The sequence below is a fragment of the Clarias gariepinus genome, chromosome 27 (assembly GCF_024256425.1).
Source record: "Clarias gariepinus isolate MV-2021 ecotype Netherlands chromosome 27, CGAR_prim_01v2, whole genome shotgun sequence".
Lineage (NCBI taxonomy): Eukaryota > Metazoa > Chordata > Actinopteri > Siluriformes > Clariidae > Clarias > Clarias gariepinus.
The window spans coordinates 11765070-11785927 of record NC_071126.1 but is presented as its reverse complement, the minus strand read 5'-3'; the positions used below and the strand labels follow the sequence as shown (position 1 = coordinate 11785927).

Genomic DNA, 20858 nt, shown 5'->3' with positions numbered 1-20858 from the left:
ATCAATTATATGTTTGAAATTTATGTGGCCAAGATAAAAGCACAAGTTTTCAAATTGTAACATTACTGACAAAAATGTATCTTTCTCGAAAAAAAATGTCACTAACAATTGATATGAATGAAAAGTTTGTTCTTGCATACATCCGCCCAATGGACATTAATTTTAACAAAGAGCATACAGTGTTTACGAATACATTTCATTTTATTTACTTATAATGGAAATGCTTTCTTAAAATTAAATAATGAAACGGACAGTAAAATATATATATATTAAACAATTTCATATTTATAAATATTAAGTTACATAAATTACCTTGAAGCAAAGGTCAGTTTGTTACAAAACAAAACAGTGCAACTGATCACAAGTTGGAAAAAGATGCCATAATTATTAATTACATTGACTATAACTTCCTTCACATCCTTCTAAGTTCTCACACAAGAATTTTATAAAATAAGCCAGTTAGTTTAAAATTAATGTTCAGTTTCCAAAGTTGACATGAGATACTTTTACAAATAAGTAAAAATTAGAAATACACACAACCCCCTCAGTCTGGGTTAAGAACCACCAACAACCTCAGTTTGTAGATATCTACAATGTTAAAACCATCAATTCAGTATTCAATGTATAAAACCATATTATTTAGTCGCAAAGTCTTGAAAAGCATTAAAACATTAATCACTATGGATCACAGATTAACAGGAAAACAAAGCTGTAGCATGGTCTTCAACAAATGATTTGATTGGAATAATAAAACACACTACAAAACAGACGTACATACCATACACACTCCGTCCTTCTCTATGTCTAAGGACCTTCTGAAAATAGGAACCTGTGAGCAAAGTAGTTCTGAGCAGCTGGCAGACTATGTGTTCATTTCACCTGTCTAATCCGTAAAGAGTCACTAGTGGGAGGACGGGGTCACCAATAAGCAGGGAACCTGAGATGGTGATAGAAGAAATAAAGGTGTGCATGCGCGCATCAACACACACACACACACACACACACACCCACAGACACAGATATTATGCACACACATACTGTATGATGCACACACATAACCACACCTAAAACAGTGGCCCACGATTAAACACCAGTGGTATTACTAAAAAAGATCAAAGATCATCTGAAACTTCCAAATAGTCAACAAAGTAAAGCATCGCCGTGGAGGGACAGTTTCAAGTTAGATTCTAGCAAGAGTCTGTATTTAAACTTAAATTTCACATTCAGCAGATTAGAAATTTGGGCTTGAGTTCAAATTCAAGCAGGTCACACAATAACCGTAGGCCTTTACAGGTTTTACACCACAGCATATCCTTTCAGGATCTTTTGATTTCATGTCTTTTTTCAATGTGTAAAGCTCATTTATTAACAGACATTGTGAAAGACTTTTTATCAGAAATTCAGATTTAGATTTAGATTTAGAAGCAAGCTAAAGCTGACAGTAGCAAGAAAATCTCAGTACATTGTGAGAACTGTGATGATCATAAGATAAAGAAGGTCTTTATAGTTACAAGCTCTAAAGAGAACATGTTTCCAGTATTTAATCAATGTATTAGTATGCATGAACTCACTGTTTGGATAGTTAATAATAATAGAGCCGGTGTTTCAATACAATGCTGCTCAGTCCAGAGAACATTTAAACAACTACTGTATAAAAGCACAAAAGGTGCTCAGTTACTGTAGATTAGTGGAATAAGCTTATCCACTGTATGATGGAATGCTCCTGTCTGACCTGCAACCATCTGTAGTGAGAATCGGAAAAACATTGAGGCAACAGCTCAAGAAACGTAAATGAAAAATATGCATATAATAAAAATACACCCTACCCTGTTCTTATTGTTTTGTTTTTCCATAACTTTCTCTTTTTTAAATGCTCAAAAAAAGAATAAGAAAAATAGGAAATACATTTTCGATCAGGGTTTTAATGATATGAAGGATTAAGAAGTGGCATTTATGGAAAATATACAGTTTTATGCAAAAGTTTAGGCACCCCTTGATAAATAACATTTTGGTGATTTTTTAATTGAAAGGATGTTAACACAGTCTCTCTTGGAAATGGAAAAAATGCGCAATATTTTCTAGCAAATATTGATGCATAGTTACTTTTTATTTTATTAATTGAACCAAGATAAAAAAATAAAAACATTATTGTGGCACTGTGCAAAAGTTTGGGCACCCTACATAATCAGTACTTAGTAACGCCTCCTCCGGCAGATATCGCAGCGTACAAATGCTATTTACGTATAGTCAGCTGAAAGTCTTTCATTTCTTGTCCTTGGGATTTTCTCCCATTCTTCCTTGCAAAAGGCTTCTAGTTCTGTAATATTCTTTGGTCGTCTTGCATGCACAGCTCTAATCTACCCACAAATTTTCAATGATGTTTAAATCAGGAGACTGTGATGGCCGTTCCAAAACCTTCAGCCTGCATCTCTTGAGGTATTCCATAGTGGATTTTGAGTTATGTTTAGGATCATTGTCCTGTTGTAGAAGCCATACTATTTTAAGCTTCAGCTTTTTTACAGATGGTGTGATGTTTGCTTTCAGAATTTGCTGGTATTTAGTGAAATCCATTCTTCTCTCCACCCGTGCAATGTTTCCTGTGTCACTGGCTACAACACAACCCCAAAGCATGATAGATTCACCCCTATGCTTAATAGTTGGCAAGGTGTTCTTTTCATTGAAATGCTGCTCCTTTTTTTCTCCAAACATGCCTTTGCTGATTGTGACCAAAGAGTTCTATTTTAACTTCATCAGTCCACAACACTTGTTTCCACAACGCATCAGGCTTCTGTAGATGTTCTGTTGCATACTTCTGATGTTGGATTTTATAATGAGGATGCAGGTAAGGTTTTCTTCTGCTGACTTTTCCATGAAGGTCTTGTGGAACGGCGCACCACCACTCCTGAGTCTGGTATTTTTTTTGCAGTCAAATGGGGGTTTTGATATATCTTTCTGACCAGCATACGATCAGTTCTCTCTGAGAGTTTTCCTGGTCTTCCAGATCTCATTCTGACCTCCACAGTTCCCCTGAACTTCCATCTCTAGATTACATTTCTCACTGTGGAAACTGCAAGCTGACAACGCTGTGCAATCTTCTTGTAGCCTTCTCCTGCATTGTGGGCATCAATAACTGAGTCTTACACAGCTGCTTAGAGGAACGCATAGTTGTTGAGTTTCAGCAAGTGTGTGAACAAGGTTTGAAGAGTCAAAGTATTTGTAAAGCTATTTGTAAAATTGGAATTTACCAATAACAGCTGTTGCCATGCATCAGATTCAATTAGCTGATTATGGTCTGAACCCTTGTAAAAAAGAATCTGTGAGTCTGTAACTTTTAGGGTGCCCAAACTTTTGCACAGTGCCATAATATTTTTTTTTTTTTTTTTTTTTTTTTATTCAATTTATGGCATATGAAGTAACAATGCATCAATGTTTGCTGAAAATATTGTGCTTTTTTTAATTTCCAAGAGAGACCTTAACATCTTTTCAATTAAAAAATCACTAAAACCTGTTAGTTATCAAGCGGTTCCCAAACTTTCGCAAAAGACTGTAAAGAATGTAGTACTTTTCCTGTGTACAGTGCCCTTATAAAGGCTTTTATTTAAAAAAAAAACATATTTAAAGAAGTAGATTGTGACTCGTGATCAATTAGCACCCCAACCAGGGTGTACCCCGCCTCGTGCCCTAAGTCTCCCGTATAGGCTCCAGCCCCCCACGCCCCTGTACACAGGCTAAAAAGGTATAGACAATACCTATAGAAGGTAAGCTGTGACTCATCTACTGTATGTATTCATCTACATTGTACTGTACACATACTTTTGCCTAACTTACAGTCATTACAATTTGCTTGCAGTAAATAAACCCACAAATATACGAACCATTAAATTAATACATAAATGAAACTTTTTTTGTTTGAATTTTTTTAAGCCTCATTTAGATGATTAAAAATTGATATTTGTTACATTTGCGATTCTTAATTCGTATTTTAGCACAGTAGTTTAATCTGATAAAAGTGGATATTTATTCAGGAAAAGTAATTAACTGAAAGAAAGTTTTTTACAGTTTAAAACAATAACTGTTAGCTACAGCGTAAGGAAAAAAACTTACTGCAGAATCAACTGTGTGTCTAATCAACTTTAATTATTCATCAGTTCCGAGGAGTCCTGAATCCTCCTACTTATTGTACACAAAGCACTCTGTTATTTACCACTGGCTTTTATAGGACACCTGAATGGTTAGCTTGTTTCTTAATCAATGTGCAATTCGCTTTTTCATAAATCATAAAAAACATGACTAGGGAGTGTCAGTGCTTATAAAACAATGTTGTAAAGTAGTTATGCCAAAGCATATTAGCTCAATGTTCTATTCTTTTCTGCCAGCTTTTAAAAAACCAAAGTAATTTAAGTTTAGGCTTATGAATGGAATACAGAATAGAGGTCTAAATAAACAGTTTTTTACCCAAGTCTTTCATTATACCTGGGACAACTCAAGCAGGATGTGATGATGTGATTACAAGGAGCTTTACTGTGTTGTACAGTATGTGTGTGTGTGTTAGACACAGAGAAAAACAGAGACAATTCAACACTAAAGGCATTTCCATTTTAAATTCTGTAAATGTCCTCCTACACTTACAGATAGGCATTCCAGAACATCTATGCATTTTTCAGTTATATGAAAAAAAAAAATTATAAGTGAAGCAAATGTAAAAAAAAAAAATGAGAATCAGAAATGTTGCAGATGAATAATGCATGCTTTGATTATAATACTCTTCTCTCTACATAAGGGAGCTGGGAGATTGGGCTAAGCTTCACTGGACTGCACGGTTGAATAAACAGCATACAGTATACGATCTGAATGGATGAACAGATGAGCTAAGACTGAAACCGTCTCTAATTACAGTTACATACTATTTTTTGTCCTTGTGTCTGATCCCAATACATGGGATGTTTGCTGACTGAAGATAATGATTTTTTTTTCTCAATAGAAGATTAGACAGATTGTTTTTCCTTCTGTCCACTGAAATGATTTGTAACATAATGTTCAGTCAAGTGAATGAAAAAGAATCATTTCATTATGAAATTGTCATGTAAAAAGTAAAATATATTACTAACATAATAACACAAACTGCACTTAATCTTATATAGAAAGCTATAGGCAGATCTCAGTATATTCTAACAGAAGCAAAATAAAATCTCAATGATGGGTGATGGGTGCAGTTATAAAGAATCAACTGATGTGATGTTATACAGTGACAAGAGGGAAAGCAATGGCTATGTCTATATGTGAAGAGGAACTGATAATCTGACTGAGGGTAAGATGACATGAGTTCTTCACTGGAAGAAAAGAGCAATGTGATATCCATACTGTATATCCAACTATCCAGCCATATACACTATTTATCCTGTGCAGGGGATACACAGGGAGCCTAGAGCTTATTTCAGAGAGCTTAAAACTGGATGGGGTGCCAACCCATCAGAGGGCACAAGCACACAAATTCAACGCTATGGGCAATCTGGAAACCCCAATGAACCTACATCACATGTCAATGGCCTCAACACAAATTCCATACACACAGGACCAGAGGGGAGATTTGAACCCTGACCAGCCATAACATCAACACCACTGCTAGGTGAACTGGTCATAGAATAATTGGCACCCAAGGCTCACCCATGCCCACAGGGAACTGAGGCCAGCCCTAGTTTGGTCTGATCCCACAGAAAAGGAGATGCATCACAAATCTCCTTTTCAAGAGGAGAAAAGGCAATGCTGGTAATGATAAAAAGGCACCAGAACAGCCAGAGCACCACAGCTTCCCGCACAGGGCCCAGCAGGCACAAAGCTCAACTCCACCAACCTGGCCTCCAAACTCCCCAGATCCCAGTCAAATCAAGCACCCATGGGATGTGCCGGACGAACAGGTCTGATCCATCGGGGATCTGCGAAGGATCCGCTGCCGAGGTATGTTGCTTTAAAAACAGGACAGACTAAATTAAAGAAATATTTTTTTCTGTTTGTTTGTTTATGACTATATTTGATTTCCTTGGCCGATAGATTCCTTGAAAATGACTACGTTATTGCTTTTGGCCAACTGACTTTTATATTACATCTTGGATGGATCGGTTACTTGGAAATGTAGCCTTGGTTTATCATTAAAATAATTAGGCTCTGAGGGTTGGTTTGAGGGTCGTATAAGCTTAATGCAAATTAGCCATTTTAGGTAGGTAGGGGCAAAATTAACATGAATAATTGAACAACTGAGACGTGTTTGCAGTTAGAGGGCCAGCAATATTAATCTTGAAGTGCATCACAAACCAGCCCTTGCTCTTTCTTTGAGTCTTTGAGTGCTGCTTCTTTCTTTAGCTGGAAAAGTACAGTATAGACCTCATCATCCGTACACTGTCTTGTTTAGGATTTACCCCATTAAGCTATACAGAATATACTGAGCATGTGTTTGGGGGGGGATAGCAAGATTTCCAAATAATACATGTAAAAGTGCTCGCATGCAGTAAGTGTCATCCCACCACACACACACACACACACATACACAGTTCTGCTGCACGCAGCTACCACCAGAAGCTCCATAAGTATTTAAATGTAATTCATGTGTGTGTGTGTGTGTGTGTGTGTGTGTGTGTGTGTGTGTGTGTGTGTGTGTGTGTGATTAATGTGTCATATTAGCTCAGTAAAAACTCCCCTGCTCCTGTAAGACCCCGGAGTTTTTCTTTCTTTTTCATGAAGACCGGGGAGTTATCAGAAGAATTCAGGAACAGAGTTTTGGTTATTTAAATGTTCTTCTGAACCATGAACTTGAGTACGCTGTAAATTAATTGAAAAGAACATGGAAGAACTGTGACTTCTGGGAAAAATCGGGGACTGGTGAAAAAGAGATAATTCCGGAATGCCAGCTTTCATTTCGACTGAGCAACCACGGCATGAGTGCTTTTTCTCTATGTGCAGCTCGGCTTGACTCACCACCCTTCAGCCAACCGTACAAGAATGACATTTATTCAGAACTCTTCTCTGTACCCTTTTTCATTATTTCACTATTTGCATCTCTACTGACATGAAGAGAAAATTTATTGTCACCTCCAGGTTTTAGGAGAGCGTAGGAAAGTAAGCTGGACTTGCAATGTACATAATGAAAATGCACACATCGACATGGCTTTCACCCAGAGGACATATTAAGATAATATACTACTGAGGCCCAAATACCTGAGTTTTCCCTATGGCACGAAAAGGCATTCCATTCAAAAGGGCCAGCTAGGAGGGGGTCTAGGGTAGGTTTGAAAATTCCACTGCGCTTGAAGATCCACCCACGTCAGCACTTTTATTTTAAACCATTAAATGATCAACTGGACACACACACACACACACACACACACACACACACACACACACACTCTATGACACATTTTCCTAAGTCATTCACAGGTTTGTCAATGCCTTCTTCTTCTCTGTAACCAGGGCAACTCCTGCAGTTAATGTACATTACATAAGCCCATGCATAACACTGTAAGAGTTTCCCTGTTAAGCACGCATGAAGACCTCCAGGATGCCTGCATTTCAAGTAACCCTACACTGATCTAAAAACGTTAACCTTTGTCATTTAACGATTGTGTGATTGAACATGTGTGATGAGTTGATGGTATAACAAATAGGAACTGGCGGTATATTTATTAATAATAATCCATTTGCTGTGGCTGCTAAGAGGAGATACAGAATGAAAGAGAACATTACTGGGCGGCAGAGATAAAACAGTAAAAGTGGTCAGTAGGAAGAGATAGAAGAGACAAGAGAGGAAAAAATGCTCTGCATTAAAAAAAGGAACAATTAACAGCCTATAACAGTGATGAAAGACAGACAGTGGTTAAGAAGTTCAGAAGATAGAAAATGATTTCAGAATTGAAATTAGTATTGGCGCCTTGCAGCTCCAGGGTCCGGGTTCGATTTCCAACCAGGCACGATTTTCGTCTCTGTGTGCATGGAGTTTGTATGTTCTCCCTGTACTTGGTGTGTTTTCCTCCGGGTACTCCAGTTTTCTCCCAAAGACAGGCAGATTAGGCTAACTGCCCATATGTGTGAATGAGCGTGTAATTGTGTGCATGTGTGAGTGCGCTGAGATGAATTGGCACCCTCTCCAGGGTGTACTCCGTCTCGTGCCCTTAGCCTCCTGGGATAGGCTCCAGGTCCCCCCGCGACCCTGAATACAGGATAAAGCGGTATAGAAGATGAGTGAGTGTTTGTGGTTTCCATAGAACACCTCAACTCAACACAGTTCCTGTTCTTGGGACACCAAACTGATTTTAGTCGCTGACAAAATTAACACATTAGTGTCCAGACATAAACTGACCTCTAGATACTGCTGTCTACCAAATGAAAGGGGAATAAATAAATAGGAAAAAATGCAAAAGGGTTAATAGTCAATTAGAACTAATATGAACAGACATGAGGATTAATTGTTCAGGACCAGCACAGATTAACCATCCACAAACAGACACGGATAACATTGTTATAACTTCCATGAAAGTGATGATAGATGGGCATGTCTGTCGGCTTAGTGACAATCAATACCATATCCTATACTCTATTCAGTGAGAAAACACCCACGAACAGCACGCTCTGAACATTATTCACGAAGGATCTATTAGTCAGCAACATCTGAAACAATCATATGCACCATACTGTATGTTAATAAAACCATGACAGGGATTTTCTACTACTTCAAGCACTGCGTAGAATGTAACAAACTGCATGCTTTGCATGTTTTATTTTTAAAATGGCACAATAAAAGCTTAACCGCATTACTGGTTCATTATTCTAGCAAATATAATGTATAGAATATATGCAACATCCCTCTGTGCTATCATAATATTCATTTTTTATATTCTTCTCATTACAGTGCTACATATAGACCGTAACGTTAAAGACCATAAAAAGCCATGAGGACACCAGAAGTGCTAAGACAAAAAAAATGACTACTGTTGGAAAATAAATTTTCACAGGCACACGGTGATGAATTTCTTGTTTGTAAAATAAGCCCACACTTACATGCATCCAGTATCAGACATTTTTAACATCAAACTTTTTTAAATGTCACAGACACAAATAATTACAGTATGATATGAACAGCTTTTTCAAAAAAAGCAAGAAATATTAAAAACTGGTAGAAAATATTTTGCAAATGTTTTCATTGAGTCACACTGGTGACAAAAAAGCACAAATGCCAAAACAGTACAGTACTGTGCCAAAGTCCTGAGCCACCCTTAGTTTCTTTATATTGTTCTTCCAAAGAGCCAGATCATCTTGTAAAATTTATTCTAGTCCTGATGGAATAGTTCTCCAGACTTCCTTTCAGGTCTTTTCTGTCTCTCGTTTTTGGCCAGTTTTTGGCTCTGATTTTCAGTCCAATCCCTGTAAGCCCCACAGTGACCTCTGAATCATTCAAGCATAAGGATAACGTCTAACTTAATGACTGAAACTGTAAGAAATAGGTTCAGACGATGACGGATAATCACGCCGATGATTAGTATACTGGTGATGCTAAATGCTGATTGTTTAAAACAGACAAGAAGGGAAACAAGATTGCTGCTGTTGGTTACAAAAAACAACAACAACAACATTCAAATTGTATCTTTAGGCCCTTTTTAATTCAACTCACATAATGCCATTTAGCTTAATATTAAGTAATGAGGGGTGGCTCAATAATTTTGCACAGGACCATAAGACAAATTGTTTTGCTAATATCAATAATTTTATGTGTTTCCGCGCAATAACTCCATCTGCTACGTTTTTGTCGCATCGGTTAAATCAGCCTGTACTGTAGCTATGTTAATACCTTAAGGACACAATATAGTATTAATAATATATTGGCTGGTTTTAAGATAAGATATGGCATAATTTATGCTTTGATTGTGTGTTTGTAGTGAGTCACTGGCAGAAAATTAGAAAACTAGAAAAAATTTTAGGTTTTGTTACACACAAAGCCTTTTTAATATCAAAGATTATAAAAGAACATAAGAAAAACAAATCTGGAAGTTGATTGTACAGTACATCACCGGCCTCCTCTACCAGTCAATTTCACTTCAACAGTCGATGACAGTACTGTATTATAGTACAGGTATATGCTGTACACTGTCCGTGTTGTAGCCTCTTATCTCTTTGCTTAATTTCCTCTCAAAAATAGTTCCATGCATGATTTGAAAGTAAAACAGAAGGTTGCTCTACAGTATGCCACATATCTTTGTTAGGTAAAAACTATGGTGTTTGCACAACATCCAAATCGCATAATGTCCTATTTCACGGAATGCATTCCAGACGTTAAATGATGAACAAGTTCCTGTACTCCATTAATTCTATGGTAACTGCAATGGCACTAAGAGAGTGTTAACATCCTTCGTCTTTGCTTCACCATTCTTCAAAAATTCAGTGAATACATTTAATTCGCATATAATTCGTTATAACCTGCATGCATTGTGTTCGTCCAGCTTACAGTACGTTTAGACTACGTAATACATTTTTACGTTACGTACATTTTTTTGTCAAACTGACAATAATGCTTTTGCCTTAACAGACCACACTGGTCATCTCTGACATTTAGCATCCGCATCATCAGCGTCATCACCATCATCACCATCATCACCATCATCATCATCAAAGAGGATATAAAAAGCAAATGTTGATTTTGAAGTGTTAAAGATACTCACTTTCTTAAAGTGGGGAGGCTGTGGGTTGATCGCCCAGGCGATGTTCCGGAGCTCTGGCTTTGTGCAGAGAGCAGACTCTCTGTCTCAAACTGGAACATTGCATCGCGGTCGTCAGGAACATCAAGAAATTCCCCATCACTCCACACCCTCATGCTCCCGTCCATTGGCTGGTACCTGATCTCTATAGAAATACTCGTCTATAAGGATAGATTAATTAATCAAATTAACATCATAATATAAAAAGATATTCTTAATCTGTATGCCACTCTTATCTATAAAAAACCTTACACAACATTATTGTCATTTGTTTTGTATTTGTCTTACATGTGCCCTATTCACTAACTTACTCACTCAATCATCTTCTATACCACTTATCCTGTATGGAGAGTCACAGGTGGCCTGGAGCCTATCCCAGGAGAGACACACGCTCACGTTTATTCACATTTAATGGGCAATTTGGTAATAGCAATTAAAAAAATTAGGCAATTAGCCTAATCTGCATTTCTTAGGACTGTGGGAGAAAACTGGAGAACCCATAGGAAACCCACCAAGCACGGGTGGGAATTGAACTCCGACCCAAAGGCGACAGTAGGAATCACTAAGCCACCGTGCTGCCAGACCTATTCATATGGAATTAAATACAGGACACTTGCAGACTCAAAGTAACGCAATTACATTCAGGTGATTTTTAATGTCTCTGTATCACAATGTGAGACCTTTTTCCTTCCTCACTTTTTTTGAAAATTACAAACCGAATGACCTATGTTATGGTCATTTAATAATTTTATCCCTCTTTTTGTGTTTCAGTCATTTTGCAAACACATAGTACCTCTTGCCAAAAAAACTTATTTTGTATTTTTGACATATGTTACTTTTCTCATGCACGTATTTACTTCCTGGGAAAAAAAATGATACTTCTAAAGAATTTCTGAAAAACTTTATGTTATATCCATATAACCAGGTATAAAGCAACCATATATTCATATGGCATGTATTTACTCATTTTTACACAGTTTACACAGTTTTTACACATTTACACAGTTAAAAGTACAAGCCATATTACTGTAATTTGCTTAATAATCTTATGGTACATGCAGCCAAATCATAAACATGATGATGTCACAGTTTACAGATATGACCATGGTACATCTGGCACAGTCACGCAGGTCTATTAAAAAAAAAAACTTATAGAAACTCATTCTCCATCCTACATCACCTAATTACCTACACTACCGTTCAAAAGTTTTAGAACACTTGCAAATTTCTTTTTTTTTGTTTAGTGATTTATTTTCTGCATTCTACAACAATACTGGGGATTTCAAAACTATAAAATAACACATGTGGGATTAGGTAATGACGTAACAACAAGAAAAACAAGAGTTAGTTGTTATTTTAAGACACAGAGGTCAGCCTTTCTGTTATAGTTCTTGCAAGAACAGTATTGTCTAGTGCATTTGAAAAATCCATCAAGCACCATAATGAAACTGGCTCTCATAAAGACCATCCCAGGAGGGCGAGACCAAAACCTACCTCTGCCACAGACGAGAAGTTCATTTAGAGTTATCAGCCTGAAAAATGACCAATTAACAGCACCTCAGATTAGAGGCGTTATAAAGTCTTTACAGAGCATAAGTAGCAGATACATCTCACCATTAACTGTTTAAAGGAGATAAATGCATTTTTTGGACGCCTTTAGCATTCCTTTACAATGTAGAAAGAAATAAAAATCAGGAACCATCATGGAGTTATAAAGTGACCACAAACTTTTGAACGGTAGTGTATTACCATTCAGACATACAGTAGAGATGCATGAAAAAGTTATTACATACGTCACCCAGTGAAGCTTGTCCTGTGCAGAATAAGTGATCGTCTCCATCTGTTGTATTTACTATAGTGCGCCTATTCTCATGAAGCTTTGCTACTCCCTATTACATATATTCTCAGAGGAAAGGTGGGTATAATCACAAAGACCTTTTGTTTATGTTGTTGAAAATCTCTTTTAAAGTAAATGTCAGACAATGTTATGACATCTGAAAAACATCATCTTAACCAGAGCACAACCTTGAGGCTACAACAGCAGAAGACCCCACCGGGTACCACTCATCTCCACCACAAATAGGAAAAAGAGGCTACAATTTGCACGAGCTCACCAAAATTGGACCGTTGAAGACTGGAAAAATGTTGCCTGGTCTGATGAGTCTCGATTTCTTTTCAGAATTTGGCGTAAACAGAATGAGAACATGGATCCATCATGCCTTGTTACCACTGTGCAGGCTGGTGGTGGTGGTGTAATAGTTTGGGGGATGTTTTCTTGGCACACTTTAGGCCCCTTAGTGCCAATTGGGCATTGTTTAAATGCCATGGGCTACCCGAGCATTGTGTCTGACCATGTCCATCCCTTTATGACCACCATGTACCCATCCTCTGATGGCTACATCCAGCAGGATAATGCACTATGTCACAAAGCTCGAATAATTTCAAATTAGTTTCTTGAACATGACAATGAGTTTACTGTAATAAAATGGCCCCCAAAGTCACCAGATCTCAACCCAACAGAGCATCTTTCTATCAATATGGGCCAACATTTCTAAAGAATGCTTTCAGCACCTTGTTAAATCAATGCCACGTAGAATTAAGGCAGTTCTGAAGGCGAAAGGGGGTCAAACACCGTATTAGTATGGTGTTCCTAATAATACTTTAGGTGAGTGTATATGCATCATTCTGCATCTCAGGTTTTCTAACAATTGTTATTTACACTAACTGTCAGTCACCAGCATGGGTGAATGTAGGTCAGTATGAAATGCCATACTGGAAAGAGGGTAGAGCAGCTGCCTGCCAAAACCCACATCTAAAACCAATCAAGAAAATCCTTTCAGCAAGGAAACTGATCTGAAAACGTTGTTACCTTAAACAGCACTTGTCTCCTTAATAATTCTCTTCGAAATTAACACGAGCCACAAAGCGCAAGGCTGAATCCCAAATTTCTCTCCATCCGCTGATCAAGAGCACTACTTGGTGCAATTGGGATTGTCCAACCTATAGTACATAGTACAAGAGCATCCCATGTGACACTAATTGGGATTCAGTCCCGGAACCCTGGGAGTTAGTCTAAAGCAGAATAAGTGGAAATATAAAGTAAATCTCAGGGGTGTTCTCAAAACTCCATGGTGTATTCTCCTCACCCTTTGGATACATAGTACCGAGTAAGAATTTTAAAATATTTTCACCCCATTTAATTACACCAATTGTCGGTCCCTAACTATCAGTTGCTAGCTCTACCAGTCTACCTAGTTCTGCCAGTTGCAGAAGGATATGTGATGGAGGAGAAAAAGATAAAGATAAGATTAGATAAAGAAACAACTCATAATATATTGATAATAAATCATGTTTGTATAACTATTGTATAAAAGCTACATCACAGTCGAAGTCATCCTGTTATACTGAATAACAGCTGTGCTGATATTTAGTACAACACCACATGAGTGAAAATGAAACAAATGCATAAAAAGAAAAGTAAGGGAACTGCGTGTGTGTGTGTGTGTGTGTGTGTGTGTGTGTGTGTCACAGGTTTTGGAACGTATATGCCAACTTTAAAATCAAATCATCATACGTAGCATTCACTACTTGTCGAAAGTAGTCTAAAGTATCATTTTGGCACATGCCAGGTGTCTAAATCTGTCCTGCTAGGATGGCCAAACTGGCATTGACATGCTGGCATCAGTTACATTCTCCGCATATGTTTACATACTCTTGAGTGGAGGAACAAGAAAGCGTTTAACCTGTGCTCTGTAATCTACCTCTCCAGAGACTGACTCATGGGGAACCAGAGATCTTGCCTGACATCATGACTGAGTGTTTACCACAGCTCTTGTCTTTAAACTCCGGCTCTATTGAGTGATTGAGTGTCCCCGCAGGGTTTTCACACAGCCATGAAGAATGTCACGCAATTTGCTACCTAAATGCTGGTATGATGTTTATTGCTAAAAAGAAATAGAGAGATATTTTAAGTTGTAATTTGCCTGTTCCAGAACAAATCTACAGTATGTAACTGGTTAGCACGGACTTATTGTTATTCAAATTCAGATTTAAATTTTATTTGTCACATACATAACCATACTCGAAATGATCTGCAGTGAAATGCTTAAACGACTCTCCGTAGCCTAAAAACAAAAGGAAAGAATGCACATTCCGTATATTTTATAAATAGTATACATTAATGCATTTTACATTATACGTAAAATATATACATCATACAGCATATGCAATTTAAAAGGGTATAAAAGGAAAAAGATACAGTATAGCGTGTAGGTACAGTATGGGAGCAGCCGTGTGAGTTAGGGTGGAAATAAGGTAATTCTTTTGGGTTTGCCTCTTGCAAAGTCATAAAATAATGCTGCCTCTCCAGACTTCCCCTCTTATGGCAGAAACAGAGATAAGACCACTTGAAATTAAAAATCTAAATGAATTAACTCTTAAAATCCTCTCCTGTTGCTTATATGTTCAAGACATGACATACCACATGAAATCAAATGATCTTGTTCAATCTTGCCTAAATAGTAATGAAATGTTACAATTTATTTCATCCTTAACAAATAAGAACATTATACAGTACATTACTCAGTATCTGTTAACGAAGGGCAATTTACACCATGCTCTTTTATTTTAACCAGCATTAATACATGAGTGAAGAGTTACTCCTCTTAGATCCCGAACCATTCATTAAAATATAAAAAACACATTTCTTCAGCAGTACTAAAGAAGGAATTTCGCGGTATCAGCAAATTTGCACTTCACACGAACTTTCACATTTTTACTTGCACAACCTTTATCTGGCCTATGTTTTGGACCAACCTCAAAAGATGATCTCAAAGCAATGAGCTCAAACATTTAAATGGGAAAACTAACAGGAACATCTGCTTATTCATACAATCAAAGAAACAATAATAAGCAAATTGGTGCATTGCATACAATCATGCAGATGCAGATGATGAGCTTCAGTTGACGTTCACATGGGAAAGAATGTGATCTCTGTGACTTTGACCATTGCGCCAGATAGCCTTAGGGTTTATCAAGAAATTGCTGATCTTCTGGGATTTTAATGCAGAACAGTATACAGAGGTTAAGTAAGTGGTAGGTCTGCAGAAGGAAACAAAAGACGAGAATGGCCAGACAGGCTCACGCTAACAGGACGGCTGTACTAACTCAAACAACCATTCCTTACACACATGGTGAGCAGAAAATAATTGGCAACCATTCCTGAGGCAGATGCGTCGCAAAAGCACATCACATTTCATTCTTGTCAGCTTGTCAGCCCCAGGCTCTGCTGAGTCGACACTCATCAAAACTGTATACTTATGTCTTTTTCTGTCCTAAACTGACCGGTTTCTGTAACCTCTCTCATCAACTAGGCATTTCTGCTGCAGAACTGCTTCTGGAAACTGGATTTGTTATTTTTGTTGCGTTTTGTGCACTATTCTGTACAAACACAAGTGACTGTTGTGTGTGACAGTCCCAGGAGATTCTTTCAGCAGTTTCTGAGATACCTAACGACATGCCATTGTCATGTTCCTGATTATTTGAACTGTACTGCTGCACCATGACTGGCTGATCAGTTCGGCTTGTTTAATTATATATGATATATCAGGAAGTCAGCATGCTGGTACAGCACCGGGGCCTCGCTCCTCCAGGATTACGGGTCCGAGTCCCGCCGCAGGCGTCAGGTCCGTGTGTGTGGAGTTTGCATGTGTTAGGTGAGTTTCCTCTGCGTGCTCCAGTTTCCTCCCACAGTCCAAAAACGTACAGGGTAAGCTAATTGGCAGTTCCAAACTGTCCATAGCTTGTAAAAGTGTGAGTTATGTCTCAAGCCCAGTTAAAGGAGGAGAGTTCAGTAGAAGGGTACAGATACTGTACCTCCACTTGTGAAAAAAGCAATGGAAATAGATGGTAAGTGTAGAGCCAAATACAAGGCTGTGAATGACTGCAGTCATTCAATCTTTTTATTATTTCAGTAAGAAGCCCATTTATGTTCTAATACTGTACATTGTTCCTAACGTAAATCCTGGTAAAGTTTATATTTTATTTGACACATCCTAAACACCTTTCTGTAAACATCTTAATATATTAGACAGCTGAATTAATAATGTTGGGAAGACAATGCCTCATTTAGTTTATAAAAGTGAAACGTGATAAAGTGTTTAGTCAGTAATTTCTCTCCCTGTTGAATTTATTCTCATCAGCAGGAGCAGGATGCAATAATGTCAGGCGGTTCAGTCAAAGTCAATAGAAGCTTAAGAAAAGCAAAGACTAATAAACCCGCTCCAGGCCTGCACCATCTCCATAAGGCTTTCTAATTTATAACCCTGGCACAGACAGATGATGACGGAAATCCCACGGTAAATCATTCTCCATGTGTCAGGGACAGATAAGCTGCTTTTGAGAGAGAGTAATGAATAAAAAGGAAGAAGTCTAAACTAGTTTTTAAAAGCATATGTTGTCATGACGATGAGCTTTTGTTTCAATGGTAAACAAAACTTGACTATGTGGGTTCGGTGAAGCAATCACAAGTGTCTCAGGATAAACAGAAGGAGAAGGTCTAGTGCAGTACAGTACAGTACATCATACAGCAAAGCCATATAATGTCCTCTACACACACACACACATACTGTACACACACACACACGTACGCGAGCGCACACACACACACGCACACATATATCCATCACCTCATTCCAGTCTAATTCTCACCAGAACCGATGTGTTGTTGTCATCAGTAAGTGTGTCAGACACCTCCAAATGGCCTTCTTCCACCACTTTCTGTAGGACCATACGAAAGGTGCCGATCAATCTGTGACCAAAACATAAAGTAAAATAATTAAGACTCATACAAAGAAATCATTCATACAAAGAAATCATTCCAATAAAAGAGTTATTTACAGGCAGAGATGGGTAGTAACAAGTTACATTTACTTTTTGGAGAAAAAAAAAAAACTTCTATGAGTAATTTTACTGCACCATACTTTTTTACTTTTACTCGAGTAGATTTCTGAAGAAGAAATGCTACTCTTTCTCCGCTATATTCAGCTACACTCGGCTTGTTACGTTTCTAACCGTTTATTGCGGTGGCTGAGAAGTGCAAAACAAAATAACAAAACCGAATACAATATAACAAATCAGAAAACACAACAACATATCCAGAAACAAAAAAAAAATGAAAAAACACAACAACAATTCACTCAAACCGGAAAGGGTAGGTATAGTCGCAAATTAAATTCTTATCGCTGACTGGATGAGACATTGTTGTGTTTTCTGATTTGTTATATTGTTTTTGGTTTTGTTGTTTTATTTTTGGTTATGTTATTTTGTTTTTGGTGTTGTTATTTAGTTTTTGAATTTGTTATTGTTTTCGGTTTCGTTATTTTGTTTTGCACTTCTCAGCCACCAGAGTTTATTCTACACATCCAGCCGGTAGATCTATCACCTGACTGTTTCACCAAGCAGACGCAGCAACAATAATCACATGACTTCGTTTGACCAATCAGTCACAATAACAATAACCACATGTGGTCAAACGGCATAGGGGGAAAAATCTTCAGCCAGCATTTTTGGCATCATATACAAAGCATGTTTTGCTTGCAAAACAATAGCTTCATACCGCGGTGTCTTCTCTATCTGCCGAAACAGACACACACTTCAGCAAATAAAAACTCGACTTCTAACCTGAGGAAAGTTTAGCTCTTTCATTGAATGTTTCAATGTTGGCATATATAACTATTATAATTATCCTATATACTGTGTACTGTTTGCGTGTAATTATATTTTACTGTATATACAGTATATATATAATATATATATATATAATAAATTATTATTATTTTTATTATTGTTATTTTTATTGACATTGCGAATGAAACAGTCCTCAGTACTTCAGTATCTTTTTACTCTTACTACTTTTTACTTTTGCTTAAGTAATACTATTTTGAAGTACAGCTACTCTTACTTGAGTACATTTTTTGGCTACTCTACCCACCTCTGCTTACAGGTAATCAACCTCCGCATCTGTATGAGAGCAACACAAGCGCACAATCATGTTTTATTACAGGGGTATGAGGATTGGGTGATATTTCAAAAACACATTAGATAACAGTTAGTTCCAACCGAATAATCTGCTTAGACAAGAGTCCTTCCACAAGTGGTGATAATAGAACATAAGGTACTGGGAAGTTTAACTATACTGTATGTCACAGGTGTTTTAACAATCATTAAATACATTAACTCTCAGTCGTCAATACTAGAAAGAGGACAGAGCAGCTGCCTGCCAAAACCCACATTCAAAACCAGTTAAAAACAGCTGTAATTAGTCCCACGCGTCGCAGAAGAATACGTTTTGTAAGTGCAAAGTAACTAGCTAAATGATGTTTGTGGAACTATAACCTCATTTTGTGATGCCTACAACTGCATCACAGCCATGATGATATTCAGTACCACAGCACTCCCTCTCATAATTGAGGGATATTGCTTATAATATACAATGATTTTGATTGATACTGATGATGTGTATCAATCATCTGTTGAAATAATGCAGTGCGATTTCACGAGTTGCTTATTTCAGTCCTGAAAGATTTAAATACTCAACTACATGCCTTTGTAGTGAATGAGACGGAATGCAACCCTCTCTTTGTTTAATGAAAATTATACACTGAATAATTGATGCCTTTTCTCTCACACCATAAAATGTGATACAAACCCTTTAAAACTAGGTCAGCATGATTGTTTTGTTGCAATCTAAACACACACACACACACACACACAGAGTATGTGTTGTGGTTACACTGTAAATACTTTCGGCTTCTAATTGCCCCTCCTATCCAATTTAGAACCCGTTTTATTGTTAATTTTTACTAACGTTAACTCTGATTATCTTACATAATAAATCATTGTTGTCTATTGTTGTGATGCAAACTTTTCCCAAAGGTTAATTCTTTCTTTGAATGATTAAGCTAAAAAAAAAAAAAACACACACACACAAACATGCATGACTGTGTGTGTCCTTACACTCTAAATCGACGACTTTGCCATAAACTCTAGAATGAATTGCAGTGTACAAACCGGCGCACAGGTGAATAATTCACTGATCTGGGATCAGGTTCTGACTACTCATGTGCTTTTCAAAAGAGCATCTATGCATTATTGATCGCCCATGCAACAAACAATTGACTTTCATCTGCTTTATAATTTAATTCAGCCTCTCTTTTCAGGACATGGCTTTGTTTTGTTTGTTTGAGGGGGAATTTACAGCCATTGTTCTGTGTCTGATCAGTTTATTCCATGCTTGACTGAGAACATATGTTTCATAGGAAGATGACTGATCAAAATACATGCTGGCCTCAGTTTCCAGGTGACAGTTTTGGCTGGTTTCACTGCATCCGCAAGCTGGCATAAACCCACATGTGCTGGAACAGAGGGATTTATACAGTAAACAAAGGTTGATCAACACCCTCATTAATTTTCAAGATGCAGTACGTTTTGTCATAAAGTGCAAAATGGAGGAGTCATACACTTTTCAAGAAACAAACTTTATTATAGTGCTGAGAAATGCATGTGAAAAAAGTTCAAATTATATTAAGTTAAAATATATATAAAAAAAGACAAAGATCTCAGACACAGCTCGTGCTGCAAAACAAAACATACAGTACTGTAGGCAAGTCTTGACCTACCCTTCATTTCTTCATATTTTGCTTCCAAAGAGTCCGCTTTTGCTTCTTGTATTTCTAATATAGCCTTAAGGAATAGTTCTCTTCAGACTTCCCAGAGGACTATTTTGGCTTTCGGTTTTGGCAGGAATTTGGCTCTCATTTTTTAATCCAGTCCCTGTACCTGAGTTTTTTTTTGTTTGTTTGTTAAGCCTCACAGCGAGACCTATGAATCATTCAAGCATAAAAAAACATCTTAAGGAAGGCATGAGAAGTCCAGTGAGAAACAGGTGCAGATGATATCAGATGATCAGGCTGGTGATTATTATACTGCCGATGCTGAATGCTGAGTGGTTGGAACAAACAAGAGAGGAAATGAGGTCGCTGCTGAGGTTGTTACATAAACAGCCAATTTTTAAATCTTTAAGCACTTTGCAGTAAAACATTTATTTTCATTTTTTTTATTTAA

The 20858-nt window shown here is 37.4% G+C and overlaps 1 protein-coding gene across 2 annotated transcripts in view; it reads right to left on the bottom strand.

The window, feature by feature from the left end:
* The window catches only part of otofa (otoferlin a), a 72797-nt gene that overhangs the window by 29761 nt on the left and 22178 nt on the right, over positions 1 to 20858 (bottom strand). For both annotated transcript variants that reach the window (XM_053489212.1, XM_053489213.1), the window contains exons 4-5: positions 17445 to 17544; positions 10701 to 10897 (exon numbers count right to left, since the gene is read on the bottom strand). In XM_053489212.1, coding sequence (XP_053345187.1) covers positions 10701 to 10897; positions 17445 to 17544 — 297 coding nt within the window. The remainder of the gene's footprint in view (positions 1 to 10700; positions 10898 to 17444; positions 17545 to 20858) is intronic.